Genomic DNA, 13328 nt, shown 5'->3' on the forward strand with positions numbered 1-13328 from the left:
ATCACGGCAGAAGAGATGTTTAATTAAGCAGGGGAAACTGGGCTTGTGGCTGTCAGGCCATGAGAAAGGGTCTGTTTGGCAAAGACAACAGTGAGGTCCCTGTGGGCACCTGAAATCTTTCTGAGAAAGAAAAAGAAACAAATAGAGCTGAAGGGTAGGGCTGGAGCTGTAGTGATAACAGTACAAGGCAAAAGCTCCCCTCAGGATATGTCTTTGTGCTGTTGAGGAGGGGCACCTCTTCACAGAAGTAAAACAGAGGTAACACCCCATCTGCTGGCAGAGCTGGCAGGGAGGCTCCAGGACCTGTAGACAGTCTAAGAAATCAGGAGGGGATGAGAAAAGGAGGATATAAGAGAAATCTGGGACAGGAGGGAAGGTGTACAGCCAGGACACTTCCCAGGCCAGAGATTCGTAGGACCATTGAGAAAGGAGCTCCACCACTACCTCTGCTCAGGGGTTGATAAAGTCTGAGACCACCATGTGTGACCAGGGGTGCAGTGAGGCCGTGCGCCCTGAGCGGCACCCAGGGAGGGCCGAGCCACAATCTAGCTGGAGGCTCCTGTAGTGCCCCATTTGGGCCCCCTGATGCAGTTCTGGCATTCCAGAACCAGGCTGAGACTAAGACCGAGTAAGGGGGCGGAATCGGGCTTGAGGAGCCGCGGACGGGAAACTCACCCAGTCAAGTTGCCGATGGCTTGCCACGGTCTTAATTTGGAAGTCCGAGTGGTGGTCCCTGTGGATCATCTTGGGTCCAAAGAGACAGAGTGATAGGGAGAATGAGGGAGATTGAGGGGAGAAAAGCCCTGGGCCCGGCAGGCTCCTTCAGGGCCAGAGAGCTGGTCTCTGCCCAATCTCGCAGGCAGCGTCAGCCGCCACCTAAGGGCTACTTGAACTTTCAGGGCTCGGGACAAGTCCCGGCCACCCTCCGCAGAGGGGAGCCATAGCTCAGTAGGCGGATCAACACTATGCCCTTCGATGTCCCTTTCGTGGCCGCCACAAAAGGTGCTGCAGGAGAATGGGGGAGTGAGAGAATAGTCACGTCCCAGGTCTCGCGCGAGTTCCTGGGACGGGACAGACCCGCAAGTGAGGGTCCTTGGCTTCACACAGGAGAGAATTTAAGGGCGAGCCATAGTAAAGTAGAAGTGAGTTTGTTTAGAGAGATATGCACACATTCCTCAAGCAGAATGCCGTCCCTTTCAGAAGGTGAGAGCAGCGCAGGGGTGTGGAGTTTTAGTTTCTCTGGGCTGGGTAATTCCATAGGCTAACAAGTGCGAGGATTATCCCAATTATTTTGGATAAGGGGCAGGGATTTCCAGGAATTGGGCCACGGCCCACTTTTTGTTCTTTTATGGTCAGCCTTCGAACTGTCTTGGTGCTTGTGGTGTGTCATTTAGATGCTAATGCATTACAGTGAGCGTATAATGAAGCTCAAGGTCTACTGGAAGTTGAATCTTCTACTATCTTGGGCCTGATTGGTTCTAACCAGTTTTTATTGTATCCTCAAAGGCTGTCATTCTTTTGATGGTTTTGCTCTGTTCCTTCATTCCTGTTTCAGGAGGAACAACAAACTTCTATCTTTATGACAGGAGGTAGTTTTGCAACTTAGAAGGAGGCTCCTACCCACCCACAGTCACTTGGAAATAGCTGTGCTGGATCCTTCACATTTCCGTTTCAAAGAGATGGCTCCCAGGTTCTTGAGAACGACATTCCTGGGTCATAAATTTGACAAAAGACCTATCTAGTCTTCAAAAGAATTTATATACATTTCAAAGAGATGTTACCAAACTGAACTTGCATCTGCTCACCTGATGCACAGCAAAGCCAACCTACTGACACAGGTTTGTGGTGAAATAAAGTACAGCATTTACCGCAGGGCCAAGTAAAGAGAATGGCAGCTCATGCTCAAAAGACCCAAACTCCCCAATGGTTTTCAGGAGGGTTTTTAGAGACAATATTAGGGGTGAGGGTTCAAGGGTGTGTGATCAGCTCGTGACCATTCTTCTGATTGGTTGGTGGTGAGGTAACAGGGTAGTGTTTTGGGAATCTCAATTATCAATTTTTTGGCTTTCACCGGTCTGGGGTCTATGTGCTGGTGGGCAGCATGCAGCTAACTCCTTCCACCTGGTGGGGGTTTTAGTTTCTGCAAAACAGCTCAAGGATATGGCTCAGGATGTTATCTGTAGCCCTTGAGGAGGAACTAAAGGTTCTTAATTTGTTTATGGGTAAACTATTATTATTTTATCTTGCTTGACTGCTTTCCTTTGTTTCTGCATTTTCTCACTTCTCTGATTAAATTTGCTTTTTGGAACTTGGGAAAGCTTAGGAGGCTAAAGCCTTTCTACAAACAAGAAGCAGGGGACACGGGGGGGGGGGGGGGGCGGGGGGGTGTCTGTCCCCTGGAAGGTCCTGCAGGGTCCTGCTTTGTTTCAAAGAAGAGAAAGCACTTACAAGTTTTCTAAAGTAAATGCTCAAAGAAAATGGAGGGGAGGGAAATCTCTTATTTAAACTGAGGAAATTAAGCCTTTTATTTTAAATTTGTATTTATTTTTACAATCTACTTCCTGCTTGATGCTCTAAATTCCAAAAATCCATGGGGGAAGTGGGGGGGAGTGGAAGGCAGGGGAACTAGGGGAAGGAAGGGAGTCACTAGGCAAAGAAGCATTTGACAAAATCATTCTCACTACAGTTGATCCTCGAGGAGGATGAGTTTGAACTGTGCGGGTCGACTGGTATGAGAGTTTTTTTTTCTATATAAATACTAACTACAGCACTACACGATGCATCGTTGGTTGAATCCTTGGATGTGGAACCACGGACACAGAGGGCTGATCTTGAACTTGTAAGTGGATTTTTGACTTTGCAGGCATTGGGGCCCCCAATCCCCAAGTTGTTCAAGGATTAACTTTATATGCATTGCAGTGCATGACTCCTGGAAATAACAGTGCTTCCTCTCTGAATTGTTACGGATCCCTACTCTCTCATTGTCTTTCCCTGGACTTTTCCGAATCAGCTTTGAATCCATTCACTGTGACATCAGTGACATTTGTTGCAACATTTTGGAAATTGCTTGACATTGTAAGAGGTAAAGTGTTGTAGGTACGTTGAGAACTGAAAGATCAGGAGCTACTAAAGAAAAAAATATTCAATGACACAGTAAGGCAGATTTTATTCAAGGGGGCGGGGATATTTCAGTAGGTGTAGGGACCACTGCCACGGAATCTTGCAGTTGGGGATAGAGATTGGGCTCAACTCTGAACACAGCAGGAGCAGTGGAAATTTATAGCCAAGGAACATGGTGAGGTTGGTGGATGGAAAATTACTAAGAGGAAACATCGGGGGGGCGGGGGATCAGGGTTTCTGACATCACATCAAGTTTCTGATGTGATGTCAGAAACTTGATGTTTCTGGCTAAACCGACCAGGCCTGGGTGATCAGACATCACCGAGGATCGTAGAGGATGAGGATCCAATCAGATATGGAGAATGGGGTGGGTGGTGGGTGGGTGGGGAGTAGGGTTCTGTCTAAACTGACTTAGCAGGATTCTTGCTTAATTAAATCCGACAACACAGAGACAAACAGGAAAGTCCAAAAGTCAGGCTTCTGTCGGGGAGAGAACTTTTGTCAGCTCTTTCCCTATATCGTGCAGCCCCTCGGTTTTTTAATTCTTAACAATGGTTTATATTATTGAGCCCTTACTGTGTGTCAGGCACAATGTCAAGTGTTTTAGATATGTCTATGAGTCCTCCCAACAGCCCTGCCAGGCAGATATAATTATCTCCAATTCAAAGATGAGAAGTATGAAACTCAATAAGTGAAGTGACTGGTCTAGGATTCTGTATGTGCAGAATAATAGTGTCGGAGTTGGAACCCACGTTTGTCCTATTTAAATGACCACTGTGCTAACCTGTAAGTAGGACAATGCAAAAGTTAAGTATAGCAACAGAATCCACCTCTAATCCTCCGTCTTCTCGGAAATCCCCGGCCCCTGGCCCGCAGCCCGGGCGGATGACACCATGTCCCCTGGCCCAGGTGAGCAGCGGCACCTCGCCACCGTGCTGGGCGGGGCCCAGCCCGCTGCAGCCAATAGCGCGGGCGCCTCCGGGGGCGGGGCTCGCCCTGTTTCGCGCTCTGACTGGACGCCTCTGGGGCGGGGCTCGCCGGGATGCGCGCTCTGATTGGGCGCTCCTGGGGCGGGGCCGGGCCGGGGCGTTGCGCGCCAGGTTCTGGTGCCTGCCTAACGCGCGGATCACGTGGCGGGGGGCGCGGGATTGCGGATCCGGACTTCGGTGTAGCCGGCCGCACCGAGTGGCACGGTGTCCCAGGCTGCACTTAACCGTGGCTCCGAGAAGCGGGGTCGGGTGAGTGCGGAGCGCCTTGCTGGTGCCTGGGGTGAGGGACCCGGCGGCAGTGCGCGCGCGCGGCCCCGGGTCGAGACCCGTGCCGGGGGGTGGGGGGGAGCGGTGGCCTCGGCCGCAGCTGCGAAGGCTCGCTGCCCGTGCTGGCGGCCGCGTTGCTCGTGGAGCACTTTAGGTTTCAGTGCAGCGCGTCACCTCGCCACAGTATCCTCACGGCGGGGCTGCAGCAGAGTGCTGTTCTGTAGCCCATTTCGCAGGCAGGGAAGGGGAGGCTCGGAGAGGGCGGCGGGCCTGAGAGCCGCCCTGCAGCCTGAACAGTGGCGTAGCCCGCGCGGTGCCGCTGCACGTGCGGTCGCCCTGCAGGGCGGGCCTGCGCCTGTCTTCCCCATGCCTCATCCCGGCCTAGGAGACAAGCGCTGCCCTGTGGGGTTCTTGGCCCGGGGCCCTGCACGTCGAGGTCCAGGAAGTTAAGCGACCCTTGGTCAGCTTAGGCTGGCACAAACATGCGCTTCAGTCGGGCAGAGTTGGCGGACTGGAAACACCAGTTCAGGTTCTTATGGACTCATAATTTTTTTACTTGAAGGAACATGCAGTGGACGTGGGCGATTGTGCTTTTATTTAGTGCAGTGTCACGGAAGAGAGTTGATTCTGACTCTCACTATTATAAGCCACTTAGCTTCTGAGTCTGTTTCCTCCTTTATAAAGTAGGGAACACGGACAGATGGTAGTTCCCTCAGGAGACTCCTGGCTGGTACCACTTGTGTGACAAAGGCCCAGGGAAGATCTGGGGGCATGGAGAGGCTGGTAACCTTGGCAAGTAAATTCATGTACTTGGACTGTTTATCCCTGGGGTTGAGGTGAGGATCATGCCAGAGGTGAGTGACATTTCTCCAGTGGAAGCACCAACAGTGTAACATAGTAACCGCTGCAGTGAGATGTGTTTTCCTGGGGTGCTCAGCTGGGGTTACTGAGTGGTAGTAACATGGCTCTAAGATCCCCAGGTGTCTTTCATAACAATAGTAGCTGCTGATTTTTGAGTAGTTACTCTGCCTGGCCCTGTCTGAGTGCTCTGTGTCTGGTACCTCATTTAACTCCCAATTAACTCAGAACTGTCGTCCCTGAGTCATATATGAGGGGACCGACAAACAGGTGTCAGCACCTGGGGCTGCACATTAGGAAGTGGGGGCGGGGCTTGAACCCCACAGGCTGCCTCTGCAGTGAGTTCAGCACAGCTCCCCTGGGTGTGGGGTGTGGGGGTGTGGTCTTCACCGTTGGGAAGTGGAGAATGGGAGGGGTGCAGCCCGTGAGATGTCCACCTGCTCTTCCATAAGGAACCTGGATCTTCTCCAATTGGGTTTCTCTAGTTGTTAGTTTCAGACAGTTATTTCTCAAACAGGTGCACTGGGAAATAACTTGTCAGCTATGTACTGTCAAGGTGAGAATCTGTTCTCCCATCCCAGCTCTGGCCTTTGGGCCCTCAGATCTCATCTCCTGTGTCTCTGTTTTGGTCCTGATTTCTGCCCCTCAGCAAGTGAAACCTCTTCCCATTGTAGGGCCTTTGCTCTTGGTGATGGCTCTTCCCCCCATCTCATAAGCTTGGCTCCTTTCCGCCGTTCAGATCTTAGCTCAGGCACCTGCCACGGCCGGTCTGCAGAAGCCCGCCACCCGTTTATTGCCCTCATAACAGTCATCACCCCCTGAAGTTATCCCGCGTATTTCTTGTTTACTTTTTTAGAGCCTGCTTTTCATAAAAGCAGGGCCTCTGTCTTGCTGACCCTAGTATTCTTAGCGCCTAGCTCAGTGCCTGGGATATAGCAGTCACTCAATAAATATTTGTTGAAGGAATGAATGAATCCATTGTAGGCTAATAATAGTGAAGTAAAGCTCCTAAATACCAAAAGCTTATTTTGAATTAAACATAGAATTACTATATGATCCAGCAATTTCACTTCTGGGCCTATACCCAAAAGGATTGAAATCAGGGACTTGATATTTGTACACCTGTGTTCATAGCAGTGTTACTCACGATAGCCAAGAGGTGGGAGCAGCCCAGGTATCAGCAATGGATGGATGGATAAACAAAACATAGTCTATCCATACAATGGACTATTACCCAGCCTTTAAAAGGAAGGAAATTATGACACATGCTCCAACATGCGTGAACTTTGATGACATTATGCTATGTGAAATAAGGCAAACACAAAGGAGAAATATTCTGTGATTTCATTTACATGACATACCTGAAATAGTCAAATTCATAGAGATAGAAACTAGAATAGTTTTTTGTGTGTGGTTTTTTTTTTTTTTTTTGCGGTACGCGGGCCTCTCACCGTTGTGGCCTCTCCCGTTGCGGAGCACAGGCTCCGGACGCACAGGCTCAGCGGCCATGGCTCATTGGCCCAGCCGCTCCGCGGCACGTGGGATCTTCCTGGACCGGGGCACGAACCCATGTCCCCTGCATCGGCAGGCGGACTCTCAACCACTGCGCCGCCAGGGAAGCCCTAGAATAGTTTTTAACCCCAGGCTGGAGGAGAAGGGAACAGAGTATGTTTAATGGGGACAGAGTTTCTGTTTGGGAAGATGGAAGCGTCCTGGAGACGATGGTGGGGATGGCTGCACGACAGTGTGAGTGTATTTAATGCCACTGAACTGTGCACTTACATCACAGTTCAAAAAAGATGAGAGAAGTTCAAGGTGTACTGTTTTCCAGCCAACCTCCAGACTCGAAGAATAGATGGTAAGTATGTCTTCCCTAAATATAGTATCAGTTAAAAATGATCTTCCCTCTGATCTAAAAAAGCACAGTCTCAGGATCTTTGTCTCACTTGTTTGCCAGCTATCTGGGTGTCCCTCAGCCCTGACAGGCTGGCACATGAACTAACCGTCACATTCAGGATCTTTGCTTTTCTTACTGTAGTTTAGAATGCCCCAGGATATAATAGATTATATCTGTAATAGATATTATTGATTTAATTGAAACAAGTCAAAAAACCTTGAAGTTATTGTTTGAATAAAGAATTCAGGCTTCTTCGTGGTTTAAAAAAAAAAAGCTTAATTAGAACTCAAGTTGGGTGTGGACTGAGCACTCCATTTGGGGGATGACTTGACCTGAGTGGGAACAGGATACACGGTGGAAAACTCCCCCACGGGGTTTCAGTGAGAGCAGGGGGGCACTGCCCGCCTAGGAGGGGGCGCCGGCCACACAGAGAGCCCTCCCCAGGGTCGAGAAGGAACTGGGACTCCGAGTTTGCAACTTGGGTAAGAGAAGGGATTGCAGAGAGGGCAGAGGGCCACAGGTGGTGACACTGAGTGAGACGAGCGAGACCACAGCTGGAGAGCAGAGAGCAGTTTCTCCTGAGCAGAGCTGGTCTGAGTGCCTCTCAGGGACGGTTGTAGATCTGACTGTCCTGGGGGGAGGGCGGGGAGAGGGGGCTCCAAACGGACTTCAGTTACTTGGTGGTTGAGAAATACCTGCTCTGTGTTGCTTGCCACCTTTGAATCCTCTTTAACCTTGAGTAGTCGGTATTTACAAGAAGCTTTTCTCTGAGATTCTAGGACCAGAGGGCCTGTTTTGTCTCTTGTGCTTTTTCTGTGGGTTTGCCACCTGCTGAGGGCACGTGGGAATCCGGGCTTGAGTTAGGAGGAGCTGTGGGCAGGATGCCCAGAGCACCCACGTCTCTCCACTTCTGGCACAATGTGGATGAGGCCCTGGCACGGTGGCCTGTGCTGCCTCTGCTGCTGAAGCATTCGTGGCATTTAAGTCCCAGCACTCACTGTTGGGTTTGTGGGAGTGGCCGTATTTCTAATCACGCTGTGCTCGTGTTAAAATAACGGCTGCTTCAAAAGTCCCAGTTAGGGATTTCCTGGTTAAAGTTTACTGATGGTGTCTTTTCAGTAGCTCTCCCAGAGATGGAGGAGGACCCCTGTGACTGGGGAACTATTAGCCTATTTATTTACTGGGTATATTTGTCTAGCAAATTATACTGTCTGTACTTGTGTAGGAAACACTGTGCTCTTTCTGCTGTGTCTCCCCTTTACTCTCCCCACTACCAGTCACAGCACTTCTGACACCAGACAGTTCCTTACCCAGCACTCCTGCCACACCAGCTGGTGTCTTAAAATTGAACTCAGTTCTGACACTAACCAGAGTTAGCACAGACCACACAGGTCAAGTGTTCCATCCCAGCAGACAGCCTCCCCCGGCCCACTTCAGGTGCCGTTGCGAGTACTGGGTCCCCAGGTGACCCACAGCTTCTGTCGGGCTTGCCTACAAATCCGAGGCTCTCAGGACCCCCCTGGACTGGAGCATTTGCTAGAGCAGCTCACAGAACGGAGGGAGACACTTACGTTCGCCGGTTTATTAAAGGATGTGATAAAGGACACAGATGAGCAGCCAGATGGAGAGAGAGAGGCACGGGGCAGGGCTGGGGAGGGTCCCCGTGGAGTTGGGGTGCATCACCCACTCGGTGTGGAATGTTCACCCACCTGGTTCGCTCCCCGAACCCCGTGGTACTGGGATGTTATGGGGGCTTCTTCCTGGAGGCCTGATGGATCATTAACCCCATTTCCAGCCCCCTCCCCTCTGTGGAGGAGTTGGGGCTGGCTGTGCGGGTGCTGCGAATCTTCTCATCATGGCCTGGTCTTTCTGGTGGCCAGTGCCCATCCAGGAGCCCGCCTGGAGTCGCCTCATCAGGACAAAAGATACTCCCATCACCCAGGGAATCGCGGGGGTTTTAGGAGCAGAGACCTATATATATATTATATATATTATATATATTATGTATACACACCCAGTGCTCCGTCTGGTGTCCTTTCCTCCAACAGCCTCCAACAGTCCAGACTGAGCCCGCCCGCAGCTCTAGTCCTTGTGGCTCAGTTATCCACCTGCATTTAGTGCGCTTGCTCTGTTTCCTGCTCGCCTCCCCCGGTAAGCGCCACGAAGGTTCGGCCCGTTTGGTTCCCACTGCGTTCCCAATGCCAATGCCATGGCTGCTGCAGGCCTCCATCAAGTAATTGTTGAGGGAGAGAATTTGAAATGAAAACTTACCTAATTCATGGAGAGCACTGAAAAGCTGCCAGCTACTGATTAAAGGAGGTCAGTTCCTGTAAATATTTAAGCTCTCACTTGAGCAGAAATACCACTGAGCTCACATGCTCGTTCTTTGTGGGAACGTATGTTAAGACACACGCCTGTCCAGTTGGCTGTACTGCAGTGATGCCGAATCCAGGCGTGTGCCTCTGACCGTGGTCCTTACGGGAGGCCCGGGTTCCAGCCAGCGCGCGCTTTACCTGCAGCCCCGGCGGCGGGACTCTGGGTGTGTGGAGTGTGAGCTGGGGTTTGAGTCTGTCCTCCGTGGCCAGCGGGCTCTGCAGCCCTTGGCTAAGATACTTTCCTGAGTCTCATTTTCAGTACTTGAAAAATAGAAGGAATAATAAGCCAGCAATTCACTTGCTCACTTGGCAAATATTACTCCTGTATGGCTGTGCCTGGTACTGTGGGAGATTTTGTAAAAAGTAACCCTCAGTCCTTGCCTTCAAGGAAGCTGGCTTAGAGCTAAGCCACAACTAGGATAAGTTCAGCTGTGAAGAGGGGATGTCTGGCCTCGAGGCAAGGAGGGTGGGTCTCCTGATGAACCAGCAGGGAGCCCTCGTGGTGGTTCTGCAGCAGAGTCCTCGTGGTCTCCAGGTGTTTCTGCGGGCAAGGCTAACACGTGTGTCAGTACTTTGGCGACTCAGGAACTGACAGGTGGTACTGAGCTGTGACTGAGGGTTTTTTAATTATTTATTTTTGGCTGCATTGGGTCTTCGTTGCTGCGTACAAGCTTTCTCTAGTTGCGGCGAGCAGGGGCTACTCTTTGTTGCCGTGCACGGGCTTCTCATTGCAGTGGCTTCTCGTTGCGGAGCACGGGCTCTAGGCGCGCAGGCTTCAGTAGTTGTGGCGCGCGGGCTCAGTACTGGTGGTACACGGGCTTAGTTGCTCCGCGGCATGTGGGATCTTCCCGGACCAGGGCTCGAACCCGTGTTCCCTGCATTGGCAGGTGGATTCTTAACCACTGCGCCACCAGGGAAGCCCCAAGCTGTGACTGAGTTTAATGTTGGAAGTTTTCCCATTTTTAGGCGACTCTGAACCAGCGCGATGGCGACTCCCGTCAACGGAGCCCCCGTGGATGCCAACTTGTGGTCCTCGCATGAGAAGATGCTGGCGCAGCCCCTGAAAGATAGCGACGTGGAGGTGAGACTGCGGGTCCTATCGGGTGTTCTGGTGTTGGAGGCCCTTGTTCAGACCTCTAGTTCTCACTAGAAATAAACCGTGCTCGGGACAGCCTTGTGGTTCAGGTAAGAGGGCGGATTTATAGGCAGTGGCTGAAAAGTGGCTAAAAGTCCTTTGAGGGTAAATTTAGATATTTGAGTTTCTGCGAAGTGCAGAGCACTGTGCTGGCTGCTCCCGAGGAAAGGGGGACCGGTCGGTCATTGAGATTTGACCTTACGTTTTTCCTTACATTCAGAGGAGTATTTCTTATTTATTTATTTATTTATTTTTTGCGGTACGTGGGCCTCTCACTGCTGTGGCCTCTCCCGTGGCAGAGCACAGGGCTCCGGACGCGCAGGCTCAGCGGCCATGGCTCACGGGCCCAGCCGCTCCGCGGCATGTGGTATCCTCCCGGACCGGGGCATGAACCCGTGTCCCCTGCATCGGCAGGCGGACTCCCAACCACTGCGCCATCAGGGAAGCCCCAGAGGAGTATTTCTAGAAGCATCTTTTATTTATGTATTTTTACAACAGCTTTATGCGTGAGAGGAGTGAATGCACTTACCATACAAGTCACCCATTTAAAGTACACAATTCAGTGGTTTTTAGAGTACTCACGATCACTTTTAGAACATTTTAATCCCTCCAAAAAGAAACCTCAAACCCATTAGCAGTCACCCCATCCACCCCCCAAATTCCCAGCCCTAGGCAACCACTGGTCTATTTTCTGTCTCTGTGGATTTATCTAAACATCTTTTATTTTAAGGAAGGGGAGCAAGGTTCAGGAGGGAAAACTTGGTGAACTGTAGGGATGAAAAGAACAAGATGGTATAGAATTTAAAATTCTGGGGATATGTGTTTTAAGGATCATCTTCTCTTCCATCGTTTTGTTTTCCTTAATTCATTTTCTGTTAATTCCTTCCCAGGTGCTAAACGCTTTGAGGAAGATTTCCTCTGTTCCTTAGGTGCTGTGGGAATCACCTTAGTCCGGTTATGCTCAGCTTCTGAGGGCAAAGTATGAGCGTGTAATAGCGTCTCTTCTCTTTACTGGGTTATAGCTTTGATCAGAGCGAAACGTTCAACTGAAACGTCCCAGTGTTCAGCGCCTGTTTTCTTCTCGTCAGGTTTACAACATCATTAAGAAGGAGAGTAACCGGCAGAGGGTCGGCCTGGAGCTGATCGCCTCCGAGAACTTTGCCAGCCGGGCTGTTCTGGAGGCCCTGGGTTCTTGCCTAAACAACAAGTACTCCGAGGGGTACCCGGGCCAAAGGTACGTGAGTGTCATCCAGGCCTGCCTCCGAGGCAGTGAATCAGGATGGAGTCTAAAACTGGGGAAATTTCAGAAGACAGCCAGGTTCTCAACAGCAGGGCCTTCTGTTTCCTCTCTTACAATTCCCAGAGGGTGGCAGCACCAATGCTGTCAGGGCAGGATAGTCAGGGTCCATTGGACCGTCCCCCTGGGGCCTTTCTGGAATACCAGCCAGTCCCAAAGGAGCAGCTGCCGGCCATAGCTGAACCTCCCGAGGAATGTCAGTGCTTAGTGGAAGGTTGTGTGGGGAATCGCCTCCGTAGCAGGAAGGGGACCCCAAAGTGAAAATAACCTCTCATCCTAGAAAGCGTTTCAGCATTTTAAGTGCTGGGTTTACTTACCGAGTGATTTCCGTCAACTCCTTCACCCTGAGAACCACAAGAAGTCGTATTCATTTCTGGTTTTCATTACAGTCATGGTGAGGCAAAGATGGTGATTCCAGAATTAACACGAGGTTTTTGCAAATTTGTACACTTGTGTCCCAAAGGACACGGAAAAGGGAGGGTCACCTTCGAGTGGAGATGCCATGCTACACTGATTAGAGGGTCAGCACTTTTGGCCCCCGATGCCCAACCCCCTGGGAGGGGCAGGGTGGGGCAGCCAGAGGGCAGCGGTTGTGGGTCACACACCTCCCTTACCTTGTCCCACGCGTCTCCTTTATTAAGCTGTTCCCAAGGTGAGTCCTTCATGATAGACCAGTGATCATAAGTAAAGCACTTTCCTGAGTCCTGAGTTGTTCCAGTGAATTATTGAACCTGAGGGGGTTGTGAGCACCCCAGAATTTGTAGCCACCTTGGGCAGCAGTGCGGGTGGCCTGGTGACCGGGGACTTTCTCCTGACGTCTGAAGTTGGGGGTAGACTTGTGGGCCTGAGCCCTCAGCCCGTGGGTCCGTGCTGACTCTGGGTGGTCAGTGTCGGAACCGAGTGGAATCACTGGACACCTAGTTGGTGTCCGAGAATTGGCCGTTGATGTTGGAAAACCACACACACTCCAAACCCCAGGCTGCCCTGGGGGTTCTGGCATTTCCAGCTGACCTTGTAGAAAATGCTTCGGTGCCTCTGCAGAGAGGTGTGGTACAGAAGCCTTGCTGCTTCCTGCTGGGGCTGAGGGCGCCGTGGCCACAGCAGTACCCCCCACCCCAGCCCTGTTCCCATGGCAACATGAGTGAGGGGCATCCGCTCTCTGGAGGGTCAAGTCGACCATGGCTTGGATCCCAGGCCAAAACCGAATCCCTAGCCCAGAACAGAATGGGGTGTGCGGGCAGATGGGAGTGTGTGTGTGTGGGGGGGATGGAGGGGAAAGTGGGGGTGGGGCGGGACAGCAGCCGGGGCCGCGTTGCCGCTCCCTGAGCACTCGCTGACTTTCTTCACCCCCAAGCCTCATTTTCTCGCATTTTAGCAGCGCGAAGCATGG

The 13328-nt window shown here is 51.4% G+C and overlaps 1 protein-coding gene across 7 annotated transcripts in view; it reads left to right on the forward strand.

Annotated features, from left to right (window-relative positions):
• Positions 1 to 13328, forward strand: part of SHMT1 (serine hydroxymethyltransferase 1) — a 36295-nt gene that overhangs the window by 10552 nt on the left and 12415 nt on the right. For 2 of the 7 annotated variants that reach the window (XM_033422719.2, XM_033422725.2), the window contains exons 1-3: positions 4199 to 4358; positions 10473 to 10587; positions 11730 to 11875. In XM_033422719.2, coding sequence (XP_033278610.1) covers positions 10492 to 10587; positions 11730 to 11875 — 242 coding nt within the window. In that variant the 5' untranslated portion in view covers positions 4199 to 4358; positions 10473 to 10491. The other 5 variants (XM_033422723.2, XM_033422724.2, XM_049701996.1 and 2 more) reach the window with 4 other exon arrangements.

The sequence above is a fragment of the Orcinus orca genome, chromosome 19 (genome assembly GCF_937001465.1).
Source record: "Orcinus orca chromosome 19, mOrcOrc1.1, whole genome shotgun sequence".
Classification (NCBI taxonomy): Eukaryota; Metazoa; Chordata; class Mammalia; order Artiodactyla; family Delphinidae; genus Orcinus; species Orcinus orca.